General features: G+C 43.6%; 1 protein-coding gene across 1 annotated transcript in view; it reads left to right on the forward strand.

The window, feature by feature from the left end:
• The first annotated feature begins 590 nt into the window (after positions 1-590).
• GPR39 (G protein-coupled receptor 39) overlaps positions 591-23,161 on the forward strand; it is a 234,643-nt gene continuing 212,072 nt past the window's right edge. The window contains exon 1 of the mRNA XM_007192027.3: positions 591-1,797. Coding sequence (XP_007192089.1) covers positions 942-1,797 — 856 coding nt within the window. The 5' untranslated portion in view covers positions 591-941. The remainder of the gene's footprint in view (positions 1,798-23,161) is intronic.

The raw sequence follows: 23,161 nt of genomic DNA on the forward strand, positions 1-23,161 counted from the left end.
TCTGGGAACCTAGTAGCCTGCTTGGGGGCGACTTCCTGGAACAGCGGCTCTAGCCAGCGCACAGCCTGACCGTCCAGTGCCAACACCCCAGGGCCCGACGGCAGGGCATCAAGGAGGCGAAAGCCTGCTGGCTGCGCCAGGGCGGCCCAGCCTACTGGCCAGCGACCGAGGCGGGCGCCCGGGTCCACCGTCCCCCGCCCCCCAAGCGGGCCGTGGTGGCCCAAACCTTCGAAGGGACCCCAGGGCAGGAGGGAGCAGCTTGGTCTTTCCCCGCCTAAGCCCGGGAGCGCACTCCAGCTCCCCCCCGGCTGCGCCTCCCCGCGGTGGGATGCGCGCGGGACCGGACGGCGACGCTGACTCGGCGGCGGCCGCGTGGGCGGCGGGGGAGATGGGGCCACCCGTCGCCCCGTGCTCCGGGGCCAAGATCTGGTGTCGGGACCATGTGTGTGAGCCGAGCACGCCCCCGCTGGGCTGGGTCTGCGGCCGGGAGCTCAGGCGGCGGCGGTTAATGATTAATCGCTGACCACCCCGCCTCCAGCCGTTCGGGAGCGTGCGCTCCCGGAGGGTGGGTTTGGCGCGCCAGGGCCAGGCAGCCGGGAAGGGAGCGCCCGGGACAGAGAAGGGAAGGGCCTGCGCGCTGGGGCCTGCGGGCTGACTGGCTGCAGCGAGATTGGAACCTCCTTCCTCCGCGCTCTCCCCGCCTCGCCCAGACACACACCCCCCAAACCCCACCCTCGGCCGCCTCCAGCCTCGGCTAGGTTGGGCTGCTCCGGGAAGTTTCCGTGAAAGCGCCCGAAAGCCTCTTACCTTTTCCAGGTGAGCTCGGAAAAGCCCCGCACCCACGCTAGTGAGTTGCGGCGGAGAACTTCGGGCCGCGCAGGGAGGAGGAAGGGGAGTTCAGAAGGTCTTTGGACGCCGCGGCCTGGCCGGCTGTCTTCCTCATGGCTTCGCCCAGCCGTCCTGGCAGTGACTGCTCCCATGTCATCGATCACAGCCACGTTCCCGGGTTCGAGGTGGCCTCCTGGATCAAAATCACCCTCATCCTGGTGTACCTGGCCATCTTCGTGGTGGGCATCCTGGGGAATAGCGTCACCATTCGGGTCACCCAGGTGCTGCAGAAGAAGGGCTACCTGCAGAAGGAGGTGACGGATCACATGGTGAGCCTGGCTTGCTCCGACATCCTGGTCTTCCTCGTCGGCATGCCCGTGGAGTTCTACAGCATCATCTGGAATCCCCTGACCAAGCCCAGCTACACCGTGCCCTGCAAGCTTCACACGTTCCTCTTCGAGGCCTGCAGCTACGCCACGCTGCTGCACGTGCTGACGCTCAGCTTCGAGCGCTACATCGCCATCTGCCACCCCTTCCGGTACAAGGCCATGTCGGGGCCCTGCCAGGTGAAGCTGCTGATTGCCTTCGTCTGGGTCACCTCCGCCCTGGTGGCGTTGCCTTTGCTTTTTGCCATGGGAGTCGAGTACCCCTTGGTGAACGTGCCCAGTCACCGCGGTCTCACGTGCAACCGCTCCCGTACCCGCCACCACGAGCAACCGGAGAGCTCCAACATGTCCATCTGTACCAACCTGTCCAGCCGCTGGACCGTGTTCCAGTCCAGCATCTTCGGTGCCTTCGTCATCTACCTCGTGGTCCTGTTCTCCGTGGCCTTCATGTGCTGGAGTATGATGCGGGCGCTCACGAGGAGTAAGCAGGGCACGCTGGCCGCCCAGGGGCAGCAGCTGCAGGGCAGGAAGTCGGAGAGCGAAGAGAGCAGGAGCGCCCGGAGGCAGACCATCATCTTCCTGAGTGAGTCCTGGGTGGAGGGCCTCCTGGGAGCCGCCCTCACCCCCCCACCCCCACCCCCACCCCGTCACCGCCTGCGGTCCTCTAAACTCGAGTCTTGCCTTGAGAGTGTGAACCTCAGTTCGTTGAGACTGAAGAGGCATGGATCTGAGCCTCTGCATGTTTCTTCTCTCTGCTTTGGGGACTTGGGTTATGGTCAAAAGAGCACTAGCCCAACAGTCAGAAGGGCTGGGTATGTTCCGCAGTGGCGGCTGTGCGATGGCTGGCCAAGTCACAAAATAGCCTGGGTAAAATGGAGGTAACACTGAGAAATGTGAGGGTCCAGTTAGGTAATATGGGACAGGTGAAAGTCCTTTGAGAAGGACCCAGTTCTGTGAAGATGGAAGGCAGCATCCTTATCTAGCCCATCTTTATCCTGGAGAACCTTTCTCAGGCAATTAGATCGTGTTCCCATGTTTCTCCTCCTTTGTAGAAACGAGGCTGTCGGGAACACACACAGGCTGGGACTCTAGTCCCCCAAAGTGATTTCCTACCCAAGTCTTAAGAAACTGGAGCTCTCAGACACACACTCCCCAAGGTAGTGCTGGCATGTTTGCCCTGGTGGATCTGTTTCTTAACACAGAAACATGGCTGGACCGGCTGGCTTGTTTGTCTGATTCAGAAAATCTGGCTTCACAGATTTCCTGACACTTGATTGATCATCCCAAATACCAGTTCCCTTGCAGAGAACTCGCTTTGTTTTCCAAACTTTTCTTGTGATGCAGATATTTGAAGTCAGATCCTCCTGTGTGCCAGGAAGGAAGGGGTCCATGATCAGTAGCCCCCCAAGGCCTCAGAAGAGGGGCCTGGTGGGCTTTCGTGGAGACACACCAAGTGTACTGGAGCAAAGAGTTTTTAAAAATGTCTTGTAGCGGAAAAAAGAAAAAGATATCCTTGTGGGTGTGTGTGAGTCAAGGGGGAGCTGTTAGGGCAATGTTTCCCCTTTTCCCCAGCTCCCTTTCCAGTGTGGCATCAGAGAAGGAATAAATCATGGTGCTGTTTGTTTTGGTGTGGGAAACCTGAGAAACAGGTTCTAGGGCAAGAAGTTAGGAAAGAAAATTGGAAGGCACTTGAAGAGAAATGGAAAGAACTGGGTATTGTCCCAGCCATGCCTCTGGCTTCTGGTGTGTCCCTACAACTGACCTGACTTGACTCTGGGTCTGTGCGGAATGACAGGAGGGCGTTTGCGGTGTGGGGGTGCCGACTTTGCATCAGGCACTGTGCTCTTGGCTTATATTTCCATTTCATAGAGGAGCAATTTCAGGCTTAGAGAAGACCTAGTTCAAATGCACTCAGGTGCAGCTCCCAGATTCTAACCTTGGTTCTCAGCGTGTTACCGAGTCCAAGCTCACACTGCTGGCCGCACAGCAGGACAGTAAATTGAGAGACGACGTGTTGGGGCCAGGAATAATGACTTTATTCAGAAAGCCAGCAGAGCGAGAAGATGGTGAACTAGGGTCCCAAAGAACCATCTTACCTGAGTTAAGAGTTCAAACTTCTTTTATATTTAAGGGGGAGGGGGTGTGGCTCATTGTTGCACACTTCTTGGTGCCGGAATCCTTTGTTCTTGCAGCTGTACATGTAGGTCAGGTCAGGATGTTCCTATAAACCTCCAACAAGACAGATGTTATTCTCTGTTCTGCAACTTTTTATCTCTATATGAATGGAAACATGTTATATCTTGAAAGGTCTGAGCCTGGAGAGTGGGCCATCCTGTATATTTCAGGCTGTAGGCAACATTCTTGTGGCAAAAGCAATAGAATACAAAGGTTAAAGTAAAGGAAACAGATCCAAGATGGAGTCAGATTTGTTCTTTGCCATTACAAGGGCAGGGAAATGAGTGGCTGCCTGTGGCTTTTTCACAGGCTCATGGGGAAAGGAAAATGAAATAAAGCAGGACTTTGATAAGGTGTTGCAGCCTTTCTGGAAATTGGAGTAAGGCGGCTGTACCAGGTGACATTGTCTAGGGACTTAGGAAGGGCACCCAGCCCAACTCAATCTCTCTTGCCCATTGGCTTCTGCCCAAAATATTCCAGGAAGAAACGGACATTGGATTTGCTTGAACATCTGTTGAAAGACTAGTTCTTCTTTCCGCCATATACCCTTAGGCATATTTTAAACTTTTAGCAGTAATTTATACTTTAGTATGAATGAATTTCCTTTTTTTTTTTTTTAAATCTCCCACCCTAATTTAGGAATTAAGACTGCATTTGACCAAGGAAAAAAATAATTGATTCATCTTTTTTTTTTTTAATGATAGATGAAGCTTTTTTTTTTTTAATTAATTAATTTATTTATTTATTTTTGACTGTGTTGGGTCTTTGTTTCTGTGCGAGGGCTTTCTCTAGTTGCAGCGAGTGGGGGCCACTCTTAATCGCGGTGCGCGGGCCTCTCACTGTCGCGGCCTCTCTTGTTGTGGAGCACAGGCTCCAGACGCGCAGGCTCAGTAGTTGTGGCTCACGGGCCCAGTTGCTCCGTGGCATGTGGGATCTTCCCAGACCAGGGCTCGAACCCGTGTCCCCTGCATTGGCAGGCAGATTCTCAACCACTGCACCACCGGGGAAGCCCAATTGATTCATCTTTGTTCTCTATTGTACCAATCTCTTTTTATTTACAAAATTTTAATTTCTCTGAATAGATGTCTCTTCTCCTAGTGGGTATTGTTCCAAGTTGAAGTCAGTCTCCATGTTGGAGTTATGTCTCCATTCAGACATAAAATCAGAATGTCACAGACTTTTTTGTAGAGACAAATAGGAACTTGGAGATCTCATCCAGTTAGTAATCACCTGGAATGAGTCTGCTCTCTCAGCTGCGCTCATTCTTTCCTTCTTGTTCTCTCCGCTTTCTTGTAACAACTATGTATTAATCACCCACTGTGTTCCCAGCATAGATTGTTGAATGGCAATCAGGTGCTCAATGTGTGATAATGTCTTGGGGGAATTTACCATTTGTATTTAGCCCATTTCCTCTGCAGTAGGTTTCCAAAGCAGTTCTTGCAACTGTTCCCACTCCCAGTGAATTTCAAAGAGCTTTTAAAAATAGGAGCCTCACTAATTAACTCAAGTTAGGAAATAAATTAATGGAGTGAAGAGGAAGAAATCATGCCCTGCATCCATCAGATTGATACAGTGCAATTTACTTTGTGTTTCATAAAACTTATGCTTTGGGGCATTTTTAACCCAGAACAAATGAATATATAAATTGTTTAGAAATCGCTGAATTTAACATAGTGATTTAGCTGTCTTTTTAGCACTTGAGTTAACAGATGTATCAAATTAAAACAAATATTTGCTCATTTCAAACATTTTGCATTTAATGTGAAATGTAAATGACAACAGCACAATGTCTTTGGAGCTCTGGAGGCAATAAAAAAACAATTAAGGAATTTCCCCCCTCATTGTTAAAAATGCTAACTTCTGCATAACAGAAGGGAAATTCATAAATCTAGCCAAGATGAGGAAGTCTATGTAGAACATATTAAATTTCCTTTCTGCATCTTTTGCTATTGTGCCTCACTCTAGCTGTGCTGGGCTGGTGAATAATGAAAACAAATTGGGAACTCTGGGAGGGAAAGAGATGCGGGGACACCTCCTAGCTCTTAAGCAATTTGCAGGAGAAAACAATAATAATGTGAAAGTACACATTTCTGGACACATGAGTGTCCCTTCTTGCCTCTTGTCAGCTCAGTGAGAAATCAGTACTAGACTTATTTCTTTTTGCACGGTCACGGCTAATATGACTTGTCCCATGCCAGAACAGAGGTTGCCTGGTCTGGATTCCTGTCTCTTCTGGAGGCAAGGAACTGGTGCATTTGTCTCTTTATACCTTAGATGTTGAGAATATGCAAAATGAGTCTTCCTTTCAAGAGGGTTTCCCAGACCTTCCATCTTTTTTTTTTTTTTTTTTCTTCCCAGACCTTCCATCTTATATTTCTGAACTCTCACTTGGAGTTATTTTCAATGCGTGGGGCACCCAGGTCCACAGACACTCGTGTTTGTGTCTGTTGCACATGTGGCTTGCTGTCAGATGTCACCCACTCAAAGTGGAACAAGAGTAGTTTAAATGGAGAGTTGTAATTTGTAACTTGCAAGAGCGTAAAGTGATTGGGACTAGGTTACGCCTACCTCCTAAGGACCTGTAGGGTAGTGATGGGCTTTCAACCATAGTTATGAAAATTTTTTTTATAGATAATTGTGAAATTATGAAATTAAAGAAACATCATAGAGGCTTAGGACTCTGTAATAGGTACACTTTTTTTTGGCATTCTGATTTGCTCTCCTGAGTCAGAGGGAAAGGGAAGGAGCCGCAGAGAGTGATGGGAATTGCACATCAACTTGGGTTGATCTTGGAGAATATCTTGAATGTGGACTTAGCCCCAAGTGTATTTGGATGGAAAAAAGATTGAGAGTTGCTGCTGAACTGAACTACTCTAAAAAGAAGGTTGATGCATATTTGGATATTTGTGAGGTGGACCAGAGAGAAGCAAGGAGGAGATCAGAATCATATCCTCTGGGTCTGAAGACCTCAGATGGGAGGTCAAAGTCACGTGTTCACGGGAGAGACAGAGAAAGAAAGCTGAGATGTTGACAGTGGCTCCTCTTTGCAATCAGTACCTGAAACAAACTTCAAATTAGTTTCTTAAAATGGAGTCCAAAATTTCCCATGAAAAGAGGTTTTATTGGGGTGTCATTGTGAAAAACAAAAGTGAAAATTATGAAAAGAAATTTGTCTTATATTTTATCAAACATAGTTTCTAATCATATGTGAATTCTTATAATAATTCTTTTCAGAATGAAACAAGTGCTTCACTTGTAATTTTTCCGAGAAAACAGTTGTGATAGCCATTGTGTTTGATTTTCTGGAACAGCAAGATTATAAAGAAAGCTTTCTCCCAAGAGCTTCTCTTAATTCGTTGCTATTTAATTCATCCTCTTTGAAGTACCTGTTTTAGCATCATCCTTGTCAATTTCCCATTGTTTCAGGATTAACTGGTTTAATTCTGCCAGACCTTCCTTTGTCAGTGGCTTGTCATTTGATTCATGTGTTTCTCTAGCTTCCCTTTCATTGACTTCATGAAGTTCTGCACCCCACATACAGGCCATATGCAGAAATATAATTAATTGAAAAATCAATCTCTATACCCTTGTGTATATCAACTGATGACATGAAAATGAATGCCTTAGAATGCTCTGAAGTGCCCAAAGAATTTTTAAATAATTGTTTTCCTGACTAGTTTAAATTCTGGTGTTACTATCATGTTTGTGTCATTAATTTTCTTAGTAAAGGCTATTTCTGTGGTGTAAAGGGCTAAGCCAACTCAGCCTCTCAGGGAAATATCACCAGAAGTAAATTACTGACATTTTTAGAGTGAGAGATTATTTTGACTCAAATGTTTGGGTATTTCAGGACAAAAGTTTTGCCTCGAGTATTTGGCTTGCTGCCTCTGTTCTCCTCCTCCCTTTACTGGGGTGGATGTGGCTATAATAAACGGTGCTTCATGTTTATTTTTCTATTTGTGATATCTGTCATAAATTGCAAGTGTCCTGTGATCACCCTGGCAGACAAATATAATAATGCTGCTTTATTTGTATAATCAGGCTGCCTCAAAGATTTCATTTCTCTGTTGGAGAGATGCATCGTTCCCGTGGAAGGGAATATTGGAATCCCAGTTCCCATTCATTAGCAAGCCTGTTCATCTGTCTTAGTTGCATGCCTCATGGGGGCTGCCAAAGTGTAATAAGACAGCAGAAGCCGTCATCGAGCAATGCATTCAGCTTATTAATGCTAAAACCACTCAGAATAAAAGCCATTTGCGTGTAGAGACAGCACAGAGGAAGCATATTGAATTGGGTGTCAAGGAGCCCTGTCCTGCCCCACTAGACAAGGTCCTCTGACCCACGACTTGGATCACACTGTCATCTCTCTCCGCCTTTTCCTTCTGTCCAGCTCCCCTGCTGGTCTGCAACCCTGCGACAACCCGCCTGACTCTCCACCTCTACTCCTTGGCCGCGAACTGAGCACTGAAGAAAAGACTGGTTACCACTGCTGCTGTCAGTTCTTGTAAATAGATGTGTTCAGCCTCACCTGGGTCCTGCTCGCCGATAGCACCTTCCTTTGTAGGGACTGTCAAAGAGCTTGAGCTCCTGGAGCCCCTTTTCTACTTTGAGGGACCTTGATTGGACATGGCATCACTGGAGGAATGTCTGCATCTACCCTCGCCTAGGCTGTTCGTGCTGCAGCTGCTGGGATCCCATTGATGCCCCCATTCCCAGGCCCATCAAGTTCAAGTCTGTTAATGGCTTCCCATGGCTCTTAGGTCAAGGATCAAAATCCTTAACATAAGGACCTCGTGGTGCGCTGCCCCTCCAACTGCATCGGGTGCAGTTCTCCCATTGTGTGAGTCTGCTGGAGCTGCCATGACAAGATACCACAGATAGTGGGGCTTAAACAGCAGACGTTTATTTTCTCACAGTTCTGGAAGCTAGAAATCTGAAATCTGGGAGATGGCAGGGATGGTTTCTGGTGAGACTTCTTTGGTTTGCAAGTAGCAGCTTTCTTACTGAGTCCTCACATGGCCCTTGCTCTGTGAGCACAGAGAGGGAGATCTCTTTATCTCTTCTTTTTGTTAATAAGGAAGCCAGTCCAGTGAGATTAGAGCCCTGCCCTTCTGACCTCATTTAACCTCAGTCATGATGGGCATGGCCCATTCTCCCTGACTTAATTTAACCTCCCTTGAAACAAGACTCACAGTTATAATTTTACATTTAATGGTGAAATCATTTGATTGGTGTCTGCCTTCCTTCTGATTCCTTGAGGACAGAAGCTATTCTTTTTTTTTTTTAAAGTACTTTTTAGGAACATTGTTTCTTATTTTCACCATCTTTTCTAGTATCCGCCTTGCTTTTTTTTTTTTTTAATTAATTAATTAATTAATTTATTTATGGCTGTGTTGGGTCTTCGTTTCTGTGCGAGGGCTTTCTCTAGTTGCGGCAAGTGGGGGCCACTCTTCATCGCGGTGCGCGGGCCTCTCACTGTCGCGGCCTCTCTTGTTGTGGAGCACAGGCTCCAGACGTGCAGGCTCAGCAGTTGTGGCTCACGGGCCCAGTTGCTCCGCGGCATGTGGGATCTTCCCAGACCAGGGCTCGAACCCGTGTCCCCTGCATTGGCAGGCAGATTCTCAACCACTGCGCCACCAGGGAAGCCCAGGACAGGAGCTATTCTTAATCTTGCTCCCCACTGTCCTTCATCCTAGCATAGGGGCTGGCATACAGCAGATGTTCAATGAAATTTTGTTGACTGAATAAATACCTGAACACGCCTGAGCTTGGGATTGGGGAATGATGTTCTGTTTTCCCTTGGGTGTGCTTTCCTCTAGAAACTTACCATTCCTCAGAATTTTTCTGGTTAGTCCAAACCTAAAGATGCTCTCTTGAAAGGGATCTGATTCTTCCCAGGCCTCTGAAAAGTCAAGCCATCTGGAGGACATTTGAGATTTTATCTCCCCTGAGCCAAGGAACAGTCTGTGTTAATCAGCCCCTGAATATCAGCTTTCACTATATGTACCTGCCAGAAGTAACCCTGAAATGAAAGTGATTAAGGTGGTGTTTAACAGTGCTTGTTAAACTCTGTTTCACCGGATGATAATGGAATGAGACAACTTGAAAAATTATTTCTTAGCAGGCCCTTTCACCACTTATTGACAGGGGTGTCCTCAGGGTGATGGAAAGAGGATGCAGCGGGGGCAGTGTTTTGAAAATATTCAACCAATATGTTTTTATTTCCCCCTTAAGTTGCATTCACTTGCAGCCCTCTCTCTCAAGTCTTAACCAGAAGGCTTGTCACCCCAGGGAAGCAAAAAAGCAGGTACTGCCTTGTCTAAAGGTATTGTTTTCAGTTTTGAGTCCGAAAGCTGGACTTCTTGACCTCTTTGGCTAGGCAGTGGTCTTGAAAGCCAGGTTTTGGGAAGAGTGAAGAAAAGACTTCTAAACTCCATAGTCTCTCCCTTTTTTTTTTTTTTTTTTTTTTTTAGCTGTGCCAGGCGGCATGGAGGATCTTAGTTCCCCAACCAGGGATCGAACCTGTGCCCTCTGCATTGGGAGCACAGAGTCTTAACCACTGGACTGCCAGGGAAGTCCCCGTAGCTCTCCCTTTAATGTACCATGAGCCCAGCCTGGTGGATAAGATCAGCCACCATGCCACCTGGTTCAGACAACACCATAGCTAAGGGGCTTGACATTTCTCCTTGGCAGCCATTGAAGGGCTTTAAGGGGAGAAGCAGCACAGTTAAATTTGTGCTGCTGCCCCTGGGGTGACAGCATTTGTGGAACTGCAATTGGAGTCAACATACAGGCCTGGTCATGTTCCCAGAGTGGAAAAGAGATGACCCTTCCCTGGGACACAATCCTGGTGGAGCACCTGATGCCAGTTGGTTCTTCCTGCCATTGTTCAGGCCTCTGGCTCTTGGTTTGTCCAACTCTTGCTGTCGCTGCAGCCTTCCATGGCCAGAGAGCGACTCTGCTTCCCTTCAGCTCCTTATCTGTCCCCAGCATGGAGGCCCCAAGCGCCTCCACATTGCACAGGCTCTGGTTAGGAGCTGGCTTGGTCGTATTCGCTCTAACTTATCTCCACTGTGCAGTGGTCTGCTCGCTCTTCAGTGACAATTTCAAGTCCCCACTTCTTCCTCCAAGCCTTCCCACGCTGACCTTCCTGTGAACGATGAGCCATCTGAGACCCCATTTCTCAGATGGGGTCCCAGGTGTTGTCTCCCAACTATTCTTTTTTTTTTTTAAAGAATTGCTTTGCTTATTTTATTTTTGGCTGCGTCGGGTCTTAGTTGCAGGCCCTTCGTTGCGGCGCGCAGGCTTCTCTCTAGTTGTGGCGCGTGGGCTCTGTATTTGAGGCATGTGAGCTCAGTCGTTGTGGCACGCGGGATTAGTTGCCCCACCGCGTGTGGGATCCTAGTTCCCCGACCAGGGATCAGACCCGTGTCCCCTGCGTTGGAAGGTGCATTCCCAACCACTGGACCACCAGGGAAGTCCCTCTCCGAGCTATTCTTGGGGCTTCCTGAGATCAGGGACCGTGCACACTCATAGTTCTTCAAATACCCTGCTGGGCTGGGGACGCCGTGGCTGTGAACTGCTTTAACAGGTGCTGGGATTGAAATTCCCTGACAGTGGTGGGCTCTTGGGTAGGAAGGGGACTACACAAAACTGTGATCCTCAGGAAATCGCTTCGCCTCTACCTGCCTTTCCTCCCCTTCCCTGTGGTAGGCAGAAATCTGAGATGGCTCCTGGAATTCTGGAGCCCTGGTGTACATACGTCTGCTCCTACTTACTCAGTCAAACACTAATCAAGGTGTTGCAGTGAAGGGATTTTGCAGAAGTAATTAAGTTCCCGAATCAGTTGACCTTAAAATAGGGAGATTTTCTGCGTGGGCTTAATCAAGTCACAAGACCGTTTAAATCTGGGTCTAGAAGTCAGAGACAGGGGACCTCAGAGATTCAAATCACAAGAGGGGGTGGGAGGTAAGAGGCATTCTCCATTGCTGGCTTTGGAGATCTGGAGGGGTCACTGGCAGGGAATGTAGGTGGTCCCTAGGAGCTGAGCGCCAGGAAAGAAATGGGGATCTGAATGAGCTGAGAGGTGGATTTCCCCCCAGAACCTTCAGAAAAGAATTCAGCCTGGCTGATACCATGAGACCCTGAGCAGAGATCTCAGCCATGCCGGGTCTGGAGTTCCGATCTACAGAAATGTGAGCTAATAAATAGATGTTGTTATGTAGCAGTAGAAAACTGATACATTCCCTGAACTCTGATAAGGGGCTCCAAGGTAGACACTTGTCCTGCCTTAGTTATATCTTCCAAACCTAATCTCTAGAAGCGTCTCTGTGAAAAGTCCCACCTTCTAAGACCTGTACCCATGGCCCAGCCATTCCTGGATTCACCCACCATTTATTGAACACCTGCTAAGGCTCAGTGATTAGGAAATTTACCATGATTCAGGGCACCATGGGATTTTGTCTGGACTTCTAGACTCTTATTTGGGGAATTCAAAATTTGCAGGTTTGCGTCCCATCAGCTGGAAGTTTGAACCCCTGGATACCTTGGTTGTCAAAGAGGAGGACTGTGGTAGATTCATCTTTTAATTATCATGCTTTGGGTAGCTCTTTTTCCTCAGAGCCTGGCACTTGGAAGGTGCTGAACGAAAGTTGGGTGAATCAGTGAATGGGCAGCTTTGCTGCTTTCCAGAGCCTTCTCACCAGAGCAGAGCTTACATTCTTCATCATTTAGCTTCAAATGGAAAAAGGGGGGTGGACAGTGGGAGCCAACCCCAGTGCTGAAAGCAAGTCTGTGTATGAGAAATGTCTCAGGCTAAAAAACTTTACCATTTTCTGATGTTAGGGTTTCTGCCAACTGAGAAACTTGACAAAATTTCCTGTTTGCACTTAACTGTGTGTAAGAGCCATACTGGCGGGCAGAAGCCTGCCAGACGTCTTATCAGGCTCTTTTACACATCTCAAGGGTGGCTGGGTAGCTGGAGAGCAGTGGTGGTACCAGGATCTGACAGACGGGGATCAAGAGGCTGCAGCATCATATTGGAAAACAAAGGCCTGCATACGTGGGAGTCAGGCCCAGTTGGGGGATAAGGTTCATTGAATTTGTAGAGAAAAGCCATCTTCCTTCTCTAGTGAAGGGGAAAAAAATCCAGCTTACCTTAGAAATAAAACACTACACACAGGGTATTGGGGTAGAAGCAAACTCATTTGGTCTCTGGCTTTACATATTATTCTTTGGAAGACATGACCTACTCAGCAGAAACAAAGCTTTCTGGGAAATTTATGGGTCGACTTTCTATGTGCCACAGTTCTGAAGGATGAAATATCATGTTGAATGGACAGCTGCATATTTTGTATATTTAGAGGACAGCTGCTGTGTTGTCACCGTTTTTCAAGTTTGTCTCAACAGGGGAGGCAAGTGAAGTTTGCTTTCCAGAGGGTGAAGAAAACCTGTGTAGAAGTAGCCTGTTCTCCTTCTTGGACCTGGAGTTTTTCTCATTACTGAATCTCTTGAAGGCCCCTTCCTCCAGGAAGCCTTCCCGGACCGGCTTCACCCTGCTCTAAATTCTCCAGCAGGTCTTCGCGTTTCACTTTAGCGCTTCATTCATCAGGTATTTACGAAATCCTAAAATGTGTAGGGTGTCATTTAGACTTTAGAGATTAAGATGCTCATTCTCCCCTTCGAGGAGCTTAATATTTCTCTAGTTGGGGCATCAAAGTATAGAGGTGGAGCCTTGTAGAAGGAAGCCTAAAAATACCCTTGATGAAGAGTGGCGGGTAATGGCTGCTTATAAAGTAAACTGGTTCTGGGCACCGGCATTTTTAATAGGGTGGTTAATTGGACGTCACCCACCCCAGAGATGTTCTCTACAAACTTGATATTCACCGTGTGGTCCATAGATCAGCAGCATCCACATCACCTGGAAATTGTAAACTATAGAGTCTTGGGCCACACCCCGCACCTACTGAATTAGAATCTGCATTGCGTGCAGGTCTCTGTGATTCCTACGCAGATTAAAAGCTTGAGGAGCACCTATCTACGACATGTGGAAGGGATTCTTTAACTCAAAAAGAATAGAAAAGGATGAATTGGGAACGACTGAACTCACCATATGTAGTAAGAACTAGTTAGAGTTGTAATAGGAACTCTTTGTAGTCATGACAAGTGGGAATTTGCTCCATGACACTTAGGCAGAAGAAACTTCACATTATTTTGAAAAAGAAACTTAAGTCAGGCTCCAAACCTCCATTTGCAAGGTAGTGAAAATTCTATCTCAGTGAAGTTTAGGGGATGACGTCCCCTGACTCATGTTGTATTAAAATTCAAGGGGGCTTATGAGATGCCCAGAAAATGAAGCATTTGGTCCTTCTTTCAAAATAGGTGTTTTGTTCAGAGCACTTCCTGTTCCCTCTTCTCTAGCATTCTGCTGCTAAGGCTGATCAGAGCACCGGACCAGCCAGTCAAGGGACCGGCCTTTATACTTTATTCCTTATAACATCACCATCATGAGAGTAGAATTATCCTTGGTTTTCAGAATTGCCCGAGGTAATCACCCATGGAGATTTGAGCTACAGTCTAACTCCGAAGTCCATGTTTTTCCCTCAGCAAAGAAATGGGCTCTTCGAATAGGATGTGGTCCAGCTGGGGGCCTTGTTACGGGCGGTGAGGGATGAGGAGGGAAGAAACCAGGATGCCAAGTCTGGTGCATGTTTCTTTTTTGTTGTTTTTGTTTTTTATTTTGGCCACGCTGGCGAGGCAGGTGGGATCTTAGTTCCCTGACCAGGGAAAGAGCTCGAACCCGCGCCCCCTGCAGTAGAAGCACAGATCCCACAGAACCCCTGGACTGCCTGGGAAGTCCCCTTGAGTACCCTTCTTATGTTTGGGGACTTTGCCCTCTTTTTTTTCTTCCAGTTTCATTGAGATACAATTGACATACAGTATTGTGTAAGTTTAAGGTGTACAGCATAATGATTTGACTTCCATACATCATGAAATGTTAAATAAGTTTAGAGAGCATCCATCGTCTTCTGTAGATTCAAACTTAAAGAAATAGAAAAAATTTTTGTCCTTATGATGAGAACTCTTAGCATTTATTCTCTTAGCAACTTTCATATATAAGGTACAGCTGTGTTCATTATATTTATCATGTTGTACATTACATCCCTAGTAGTTATTTATCTCATAAACGGAGGTTTGTACCTTTTAACTACCTGCATCCAATTTCCCCCTACCCTTACCCCCTGCCACGAATCTGATGTCTTTTTCTATGAGTTTATTTTGCCACAATAATGGATTGACAACACTGTGTTCGTTCCTGGTACACAGCATAGTGATTCGCTATTTCTACACATTTCAAAAAGATCACCATGAGTCTAGGTACCATCTGTCACTATACAAAGATATTACAAAAGAGTTGGTTATATTCCTCCCACTGTACATTTCATACCCGTGACTCATTTATTTTGCATCTGGAAGTTTGTACCTGTTAATCTCCCTCATTTATTTCTCTCTACCCTCTCTGGCAACTACCTGTTGGTTTTCTGTATCTATGACTCTGTTTCTGTTTTGTTATACTTGTTCATTTGTTTTGTTTTTTAGAGTCCGCATAGAAGTGAAATTATAAGGTATTTGTCTTTCTCTGTCTGACTTATTTCACTTAGCATACTTCCCTCTAGGTCTATCCATGTTGTCATAAATGGCAAGATTTCATTCTTTTTTATGACTGAGTAATATTCCATTATATATATATGTGTGTGTGTGTATATATACATACGTATATATGTGTGTGTGTGTGTATATATATATATATATATATATATATGCATATCTTCTTTATCCATTCATCTATTGATGGGCATTTAGGTTGCTTTCATATCTTGGCTATTGTAAATAATGTTGAAATGAACATGGGGGTGCATATAACTTTTTGAACAAGTGTTTGTGTTTTCTTTGGATACTCAGAAGTGGAATTGCTGGATGGTATGATAGTACTGTTTTTAATTTTTTGAGGACTATTCATACTATTTTCCATAATAACTTCACCAATTTACATTCCCACCAACAGAGCATGAGGGTTCACTTTTCTCCACATCCTCATCAACACATGTTATTTGTTGTCTTTTTGATAATAGCCATTTTGAAAGATGTCAGGTGATATCTCCTTGTGGTTTTTTTTTTTTAATTAATTAATTTATTTTTAGTTTTGGCTGTGTTGGGTTTTTTTGTTGCTGCACGTGGGCTTTTCTCTAGTTCCGGCGAGCGGGGGGCTACTCTTTGTTGCGGTGCGCGGGCTTCTCATTGCAGTGGCTTCTCTTGTAGCAGAGCACGGGCTCTAGGCGTGTGGGCTTCAGCAGTTGTGCCACGCAGGCTCAGTAGTTGTGGTGCACGGGCTTAGAAGATCCGCGGCATGTGGGATCTTCCTGGACCAGGGCTCGAACCCGTGTCCCCTGCATTGGCAGGTGGATTCTTAACCACTGCACCACCAGGGAAGCCCTGCGGTGTTTTTTTTTTTTTTTCACTAGTTGGAAGCTTTTAATTTTGCTTATTTTAAGCAACTTATAAGAAAAGTCTTGGGTACATGCATTTTTTTTTCCCACATCTTTATTGGGGTATAAATGCTTTACAATGTTGTGTTAGTCTCTACTGTACAACAAAGTGAATCAGCTACATGTATACATATATCTCCATATACCCTCCCTCTTGAGCCTCCCTCCCACCCTCCCTATCCCGTCCCTTTAGGTGGTCACAAAGCACCGAGCTGATCTCTCTGTGCTATGTGACTGCTTCCCACTAGCTAACTATTTTACATTTGGTAGTGTATATATGTCCATGCTACTCTCTCACTTCATCCCAGCTTTCCCTTCCCCCGCCGTGCCCTCAAGTCCATGATCCACATCTGCGTCTTTATTCTTGCCCTGCCACTAGGTTCATCAGTACTGCTTTTTAAAATTCCATATATATGCGTTAGCATACGGTATTTGTTTTTCTCTTTCTGACTGACTTCACTCTGTATGACAGATTCTAGGTCCATCCACCTCACTACAAATAACTCAATTTCATCCCTTTTTATGGCTGAGTAATATTCCATTGTATATGTGTGCCGCATTTTCTTTATCCATTCATCTGTTGATGGACATTTAGGTTGCTTCCATGTCCTGGCTATAGTAAATAGTGCTGCAATGAACATTGTGGTACATGACTCTTTTTGAATTATGGTTTTCTCAGGGTATATGCCCAGTAGTGGGATTACTGGGTCATATGGTAGTTGTATTTTTTGTTTTTTAAGGAAGCTCCATACTGTTCTCCATAGTGGCTGTATCAATTTACATTCCTACCAACAGTGCAGGAGGGTTCCCTTTTCTCCACACCCTCTCCAGCATTTATTGTTTGTAGATTTTTTGATGATGGCCATTCTGACTGGTGTGAGGTGATACCTCATTGTGGTTTTGATTCGCATTTCTCTATAGATTAGTGATGTTGAGCATCTTTTCACGTATTTCTTGGCCATCTGCATGTCTTCTTTGGAGAAATGTCTATTTAGGTCTTCTGCCCATTTTTGGATTGGGTTGTTTGTTTTTGTGATATTGAGCTGCATGAACTGCTTGTATATTTTGGAGATTAATCCTTTGTCAGTTGCTTCATTTGCAAATATTTTCTCCCATTCTGAGGGTTGTCTTTTCGTCTTGTTTATGGTTTCCTTTGCTGTGCAAAAGCTTTTAAGTTTCATTAGGTCCCACCTATTTGTTTTTGTTTTTATTTCCCTTACTCTAGGAGGTGGGTCAAAAAGGATCTTGCTGTGATTTATGTCATAGAGTGTTCTGCCTATGTTTTCCTCTAAGAGTTTTACGGTGTCCGGTATCACATTTAGGTCTTTAATCCATTTTGAGTTTATTTCTGTGTATGGTATTAGAGTGTATTCTAATTTCATTCTTTTACATGCAGCTGTCCATTTTTCCCAGCACCACTTATTGAAGAGGATGTCTTTTCTCCATTGTATATTCTTGCCTCCTTTATCAAAGATGAGGTGACCATATGTGTGTGGGTTTATCTCTGGGCTTTCTAGCCTGTTCCATTGATCTATATTTCTGTTTTTGTACCAGTACCATACTGTTTTGATTACTGTAGCTTTGAGTATAGTCTGAAGTCGGGGAGCCTGATTCCTCCAGCTCCGTTTTTCTTTCTTAAGATTGCTTTGGTTATTCGGGGTCTTTTGTGTTTCCATACAAATTGTAAAATTTCTTGTGCTAGTTCTGTGAAAAATGCCATTGGTAATTTGATAGGGATTGCATTGAACCTGTAGATTGCTTTGGGTACTTTAGTCATTTTCACAATATTGATTCTTCTAATCCAGGAGCATGGTATATCTCTCCATCTGTTTATGTTATCTTTAATTTCTTTCATCAGTCTTTTATAGTTTTCTGAGTACAGTTCTTTTGTCTCCTTAGGTAGGTTTATTCCTAGGTATTTTATTCTTTTTGTTGCGATGGTAAATGGGATTGTTTCCTTAATTTCTCTTTCTGATCTTTCATTATTAGTGTATAGGAATGCAAGAGATTTCTGTGCATTAATTTTGTATCCTGCAAACTTACCAAATTCATTGATTAGTTCTAGTAGTTTTCTGGTGGCATCTTTAGGATTTTCTATTTATAGTGTCAAGTCATCTGCAAACAGTGACAGTTTTACTTCTTCTTTTCCAATTTGTATTCCTTTAATTTCTTTTTCTTCTCTGATGGCCTTGGCTAGGGCTTCCAAAACTATGTTGAATAATAGTGGCGAGAGTGGACATCCTTGTGTTGTTCCTGATCATAGAGGAAATGCTTTCAGTTTTTCACCATTGAGTATGATGCTTGCTGTGGGATTGTCACATATGGCCTTCATTATGTTGAAGTAGGTTCCCTCTATGCCCACTTTCTGGAGAGTTTTTTTTTATCATAAATGGGTGTTGAATTTGGTCAAAAGATTTTTCTGCATCTATTGAGATGATCATATGGTTTTGATTCTTCAATTTTTGTTAATATGGTGTATCACATTAATTATTTTGCGTATATTGAAGAATCCTTGCATTCCTGGGATAAATCCCACTTGATCATGGTGTATGATCCTTTTAATGTATTGTTGGATTCTGTTTGCTAGTATTTTGTTGAGGATTTTTGCATCTATGTTCATCAGTGATATTGGTCTGTAATTTTCTTTTTTTGTGATATCTTTGTCTGTGTCTGGTATCAGGGTGATGGTGGCTTCGTAGAATGAATTTGGAAGTGTTTCTCCCTCTGCAGTTTTTTGGAAGAGTTTGAGAAGGATGGGTGTTAGCTCTTCTCTAAATGTTTGATAGAATTCACCTGTGAAGCCATCTGGTCCTGGGCTTTTGTTTGTTGGAAGGTTTTTAATCACAGTTTCAATTTCAGTGCTTGTGATTGGTCTGTTTATATTTTCTAATTCTTTCTGGTTCAATCTTGGAAGGTTGTACTTTTCCAAAAATTTGTCCATTTCTTCCAGGTTGTCCATTTTATTGGCATACAGTTGCTTGTAATAGTGTCTTATGATCTTTTGTATTTCTGCGGTGTCAGTTGTAATCTCTCCTTTTTCATTTCTAATTTTATTGATTTGAGTCCTCTCCTTTTTTTTCTTGATGAGTCTGGCTAAAGGTTTATCAATTTTGTTTATCTTCTCAAAGAACCAGCTTTTAATTTTATGATCTTTGTTATTGTTTTCTTTGTTTCTATTTCATTTATTTCTCCTCTGATCTTTATGATTTCTTTCCTTCTCCTAACTTTGGGTTTTCTTTGTTCTTCTTTTTTCTAGTTGGTTTAGGTGTAAGGTTTGATTGTTTATTTGAGATTTTTCTTGTTTCTTGAGGTGAGCTTGAATTGCTATGAACGTTTCTCTTAGAACTGCTTTTGCTCTATCCCATAGGTTTTGGATCGTCCTGTTTTCGTTGTAATTTGTTTCTAGGTGTTTTTTGATTTCCTCTTTGATTTCTTCAGTGATCTCTTGATTATTTAACAGCGTGCTGTTTAGTCTTCATGTATTTTTGTTTTTTACTGTTTTTTTTCATGTAATTCACTTCTAATCTCATAGCGTTGTGGTCAGAAAAGATGCTTGATACGATTTCAGTTTTCTTAAATTTTCCGAGGCTTGATTTGTGACCCAAGATATTATCTGTTCTGGAGAATGTTTCACGTGCAATTGAGAAGAAAGTGTATTCTTCCGCTTTTGGGTGGAATGTCCTAAAAATATCAATTAAGTCTCTCTAGCCTGCTGTATCATTTAAAGCTTGTGTTTCCTTATTTATTTTCTGTCTGGATGATCTGTCTATTGGTGTATGTGGGGTGTTAAAGTCCCCCATTATTATTGTGTTACTGTCGATTTCTCCTTTTATGGCTGTTAGCATTTGCCTTATGTATTGAGGTGCTCCTGTGCTGGGTTCATAAATATTTATAATTGTTACGTTTTCTTCTTGGATTGATCCCTTGATCATTATGTAGTGTTCTTCCTTATCTCTTGTTAATGTCTTTATTTTAAAGTCTATTTTATCTGATATGAATAGTGCTACTCCAGCTGTCTTGTGATTTCCATTTGCATGGAATATCTTTTTCCATCCCCTCACTTTCAGTCTGAATGTGTCCGTAGGTCTGAAATGGGTCTCTTGTAGACAGCATATATACGGGTCTTGTTTTTGTATCCATTCAGCCAGTCTGTGTCTTTTGGTTGGAGCATTTAATCTATTTACATTCAAGGTGATTTTTGATATGTATGTTCCTATTACCATTTTCTTAATTGTTATGGGTTTGTTTTTGTAGGTCCTTTTCTTCTCTTGTGTTTTCCACATAGAGAAGTTCCTTTAGCATTTGTTGTAGAGGTGGTTTGGTGGTGCTGAATTCTCATAGCTTTTGCTTGTCTGTAAAACTTTTGATTTCTCCATCGAATCTGAATGAGATCCTTGCCGGGTAGAGTAATCTTCATTGTAGGTTTTTCCCTTTCATCATTTTAAATATGTCCTGCCAGTCCCTTCTGGCTTGCAGAGTTTCTGCTGAAAGATTAGCTGTTAACCTTATGGGGATTCCCTTGTATGTTATTTGTTGCTTTTCCCTTGCTGCTTTTAATATTTTTTCTTTGTATTTAATTTTTTATAGTTTGATTAATATGTGTCTCGGTGTGTTTCTCTTCGGGTTTATCTTGTATAGGATTCTCTGCACTTCCTGGACTTGATTGGCTATTTCCTTTTCCATGTTAGGGAAGTTTTCAACTATAATCTCTTCAAGTATTTTCTCAGTCACTTTTTTTTTCTCTTCTTCTTCTGGGACCCCTACAATTCAAATGTTGGTGCATTTAATGTTGTCCCAGAGGTCTCTGAGACTGTCCTTAATTCTTTTCATTGTAGTCAGAAAAGATGCTTGATATGATTTCAATCTGCTTAAATTTACTAACACTTGTTTGTGGACTAGCATGTAATCTATCCTGGAGAATGTTCCATGTGCACTTGGAAGGAATGGATATTCTGCTGCTTTTGGATGGAGTGTTTTATACATACCTATTAATGGTGTAATGTGTCATTTAAGGCCAGGTTTTCTTACTGATTTTCTGTCTGGGTGACCTGTCCATTGTGGTAAGTGGCATGTGAAAGTCTCCTACTATTATTGTATTACTGTCAGTTTCTTCCTTTGTGTCTGTTAACCTTTGCTTTGTGTACTGAGGTGCTCCTATGTTGGGTGCATATATATTTACAATTCTTATATCTTCTTTTTGGATTGATCCCTTGATCATTATGTAGTATCATTCTTTGTCTCTTGCAACAATCTTTGATTTAGTCTATTTTGTCTGATATAAGTATTGCTACCCTGGCTCTCTTTTTGTTTACATTTGCATGGAATACCTTTTTCCATCTCTCATTTTCCATCTGTGTGTGTCTTTAGATCCGAAGTGAGTCTTTTGCAGGCAGCATATATATGAATCTTGTATTTATTCAGCCACTCTATGTCTTTTGATTGCAGCATTTTGTCCATTTACATTTAAAGTACTTACTGATAGGTATGTACTTACTGCCATCTTGTTAATTTAGGGGAGTTGTTTTTGAAGGGTTTTTTTGTTCTTCTTTTGCTCTCTTCTGTTGTGCTTTGGTGATTATCTTTAGTGTTTTGTTTGGATTACTTTCTTGTTTTTTGTGTGTGTCTATTATAGACTTTTGGTTTGTGGTTACTATGAGGTTTATATATAGTAATCTATCTATCTATCTTTGTGATTATTTTAAGTTGCTGATCTCTTAAGTTTGAACACATTTTTACAACCGTGTATTTGTACCCCCCCATGTTTACTCTTTTTGACATCATATTTTACATACTTTTATTTTGTGTATTCCTTAACTACTTATTGTAGGTGTAGATGATTTTATTACTTTTGTCTTTAACCTTCCTACTAGCTTTATAAATGGTTAATTTACTACCTTTGCTCTATATTTGCCTTTACCAATGAGATTTTTCCTTTCATAATTTTTGTATTTCTAGTTGTGGCCTTTTCTTTTCTGCTTGAGAATTCCCTTTAACATTTCTTGTAAAGCTGGTTTCCTGGTGCTGAAATATTTTAGCTTATGCTTATCTGTAAAACTTTTGATCTCCATCAAATCTGAATGAGAGCCTGTGTTTTAGAGTATTCTTGGTTGTAGATTTTCCCCTTTCATCACTTTAAATATATTGTGCTACTCCCTTCTGGCCTGCAAAGTTTCTGCTTAAAAGTTAGGCTTTTGGGAGTTACTCTGTACATAACTTGTTGTTTTTCCCTTGCTGCTTTTATATTCTCTCTTTATCTTTAATTTTTGACATTTTAATTACAATGTGTCTTGGTGTGGTCCTCATTGGGTTGATCCTGTTGGAGACTCTGTCCTTCCTGGACTTGGTTGTTTCTTTTCCCAGGTTAGGGAAGTTTTTAGCTAGTATGTTTTCAAATATGTTCTCTGCCCCCTTTTCTGTCTCTCTTCTCCTTCTGAAACCCCCTCTAATGCAAATGTTAGTAAGCTTGATGTTGTCCTAGAGGTCTCTTAAACTGTCCTCATTTTTAAAAGTTCTTTTTAAAATTTTCTGTTCAACTTGAGCTACTCTAACAGTTCATTGATTCCCTTCCTCTGTATTATCTAATCCACCGTTGATTCCTTCTAGTGTGTTTTTTTTTTAATCTAAGTTATTTTGTTCTTCAGCTCTGTTGGTTCTTCTTTATCTTTTCTACACTCCTTTTTAAATGTCTCACTGTGTTCATCCGTTCTTCTCCTGAGTTCTTTGAGCATCTTTGCAGTCATTACCTTGAACTCTTTATCTGGTATATTGCATATAAGAACAGCACTTAGTTCTTCTTCTGGGGTTTCATCTTGTTCCTTCGTTTGGAAAATATTCCCTTGTTGCCTCATTTTGCCTAATTCGCTGTTCTTTATTTCTCTGTATTTGATAGGTTGGTTACATTTCCTGATCTTAGAGAAGTGGTCTTATGTAGGAGACGTTCTATGGGGCCCAGCAGTGCAGTCCCTTCTGGTTACCAGAGCTGTATACTCTAGGGGTCCCCACTATGTGGGCTGCACGGGTCCTTCTGTTGTTTCAGGCTGACTGCTGTGGGTGGTGTGATAGGTGGCCCCTGGTCTGGTTGGTTGCCAGGCCTTGCCTTGTGTGGAGGCTGCTGGCCTCCTGGTGGGCAGGTGGCTGTGGAGCCCCTGGGAATTCTGGAGCTAGTGCTGGCCCACTTGTGGGTGGAGCCGGGACGGGATGGCTGGCTGCAGGGGCTGGGAGTCCGGG

Source organism: Balaenoptera acutorostrata, chromosome 8, assembly GCF_949987535.1.
Source record: "Balaenoptera acutorostrata chromosome 8, mBalAcu1.1, whole genome shotgun sequence".
Lineage (NCBI taxonomy): Eukaryota > Metazoa > Chordata > Mammalia > Artiodactyla > Balaenopteridae > Balaenoptera > Balaenoptera acutorostrata.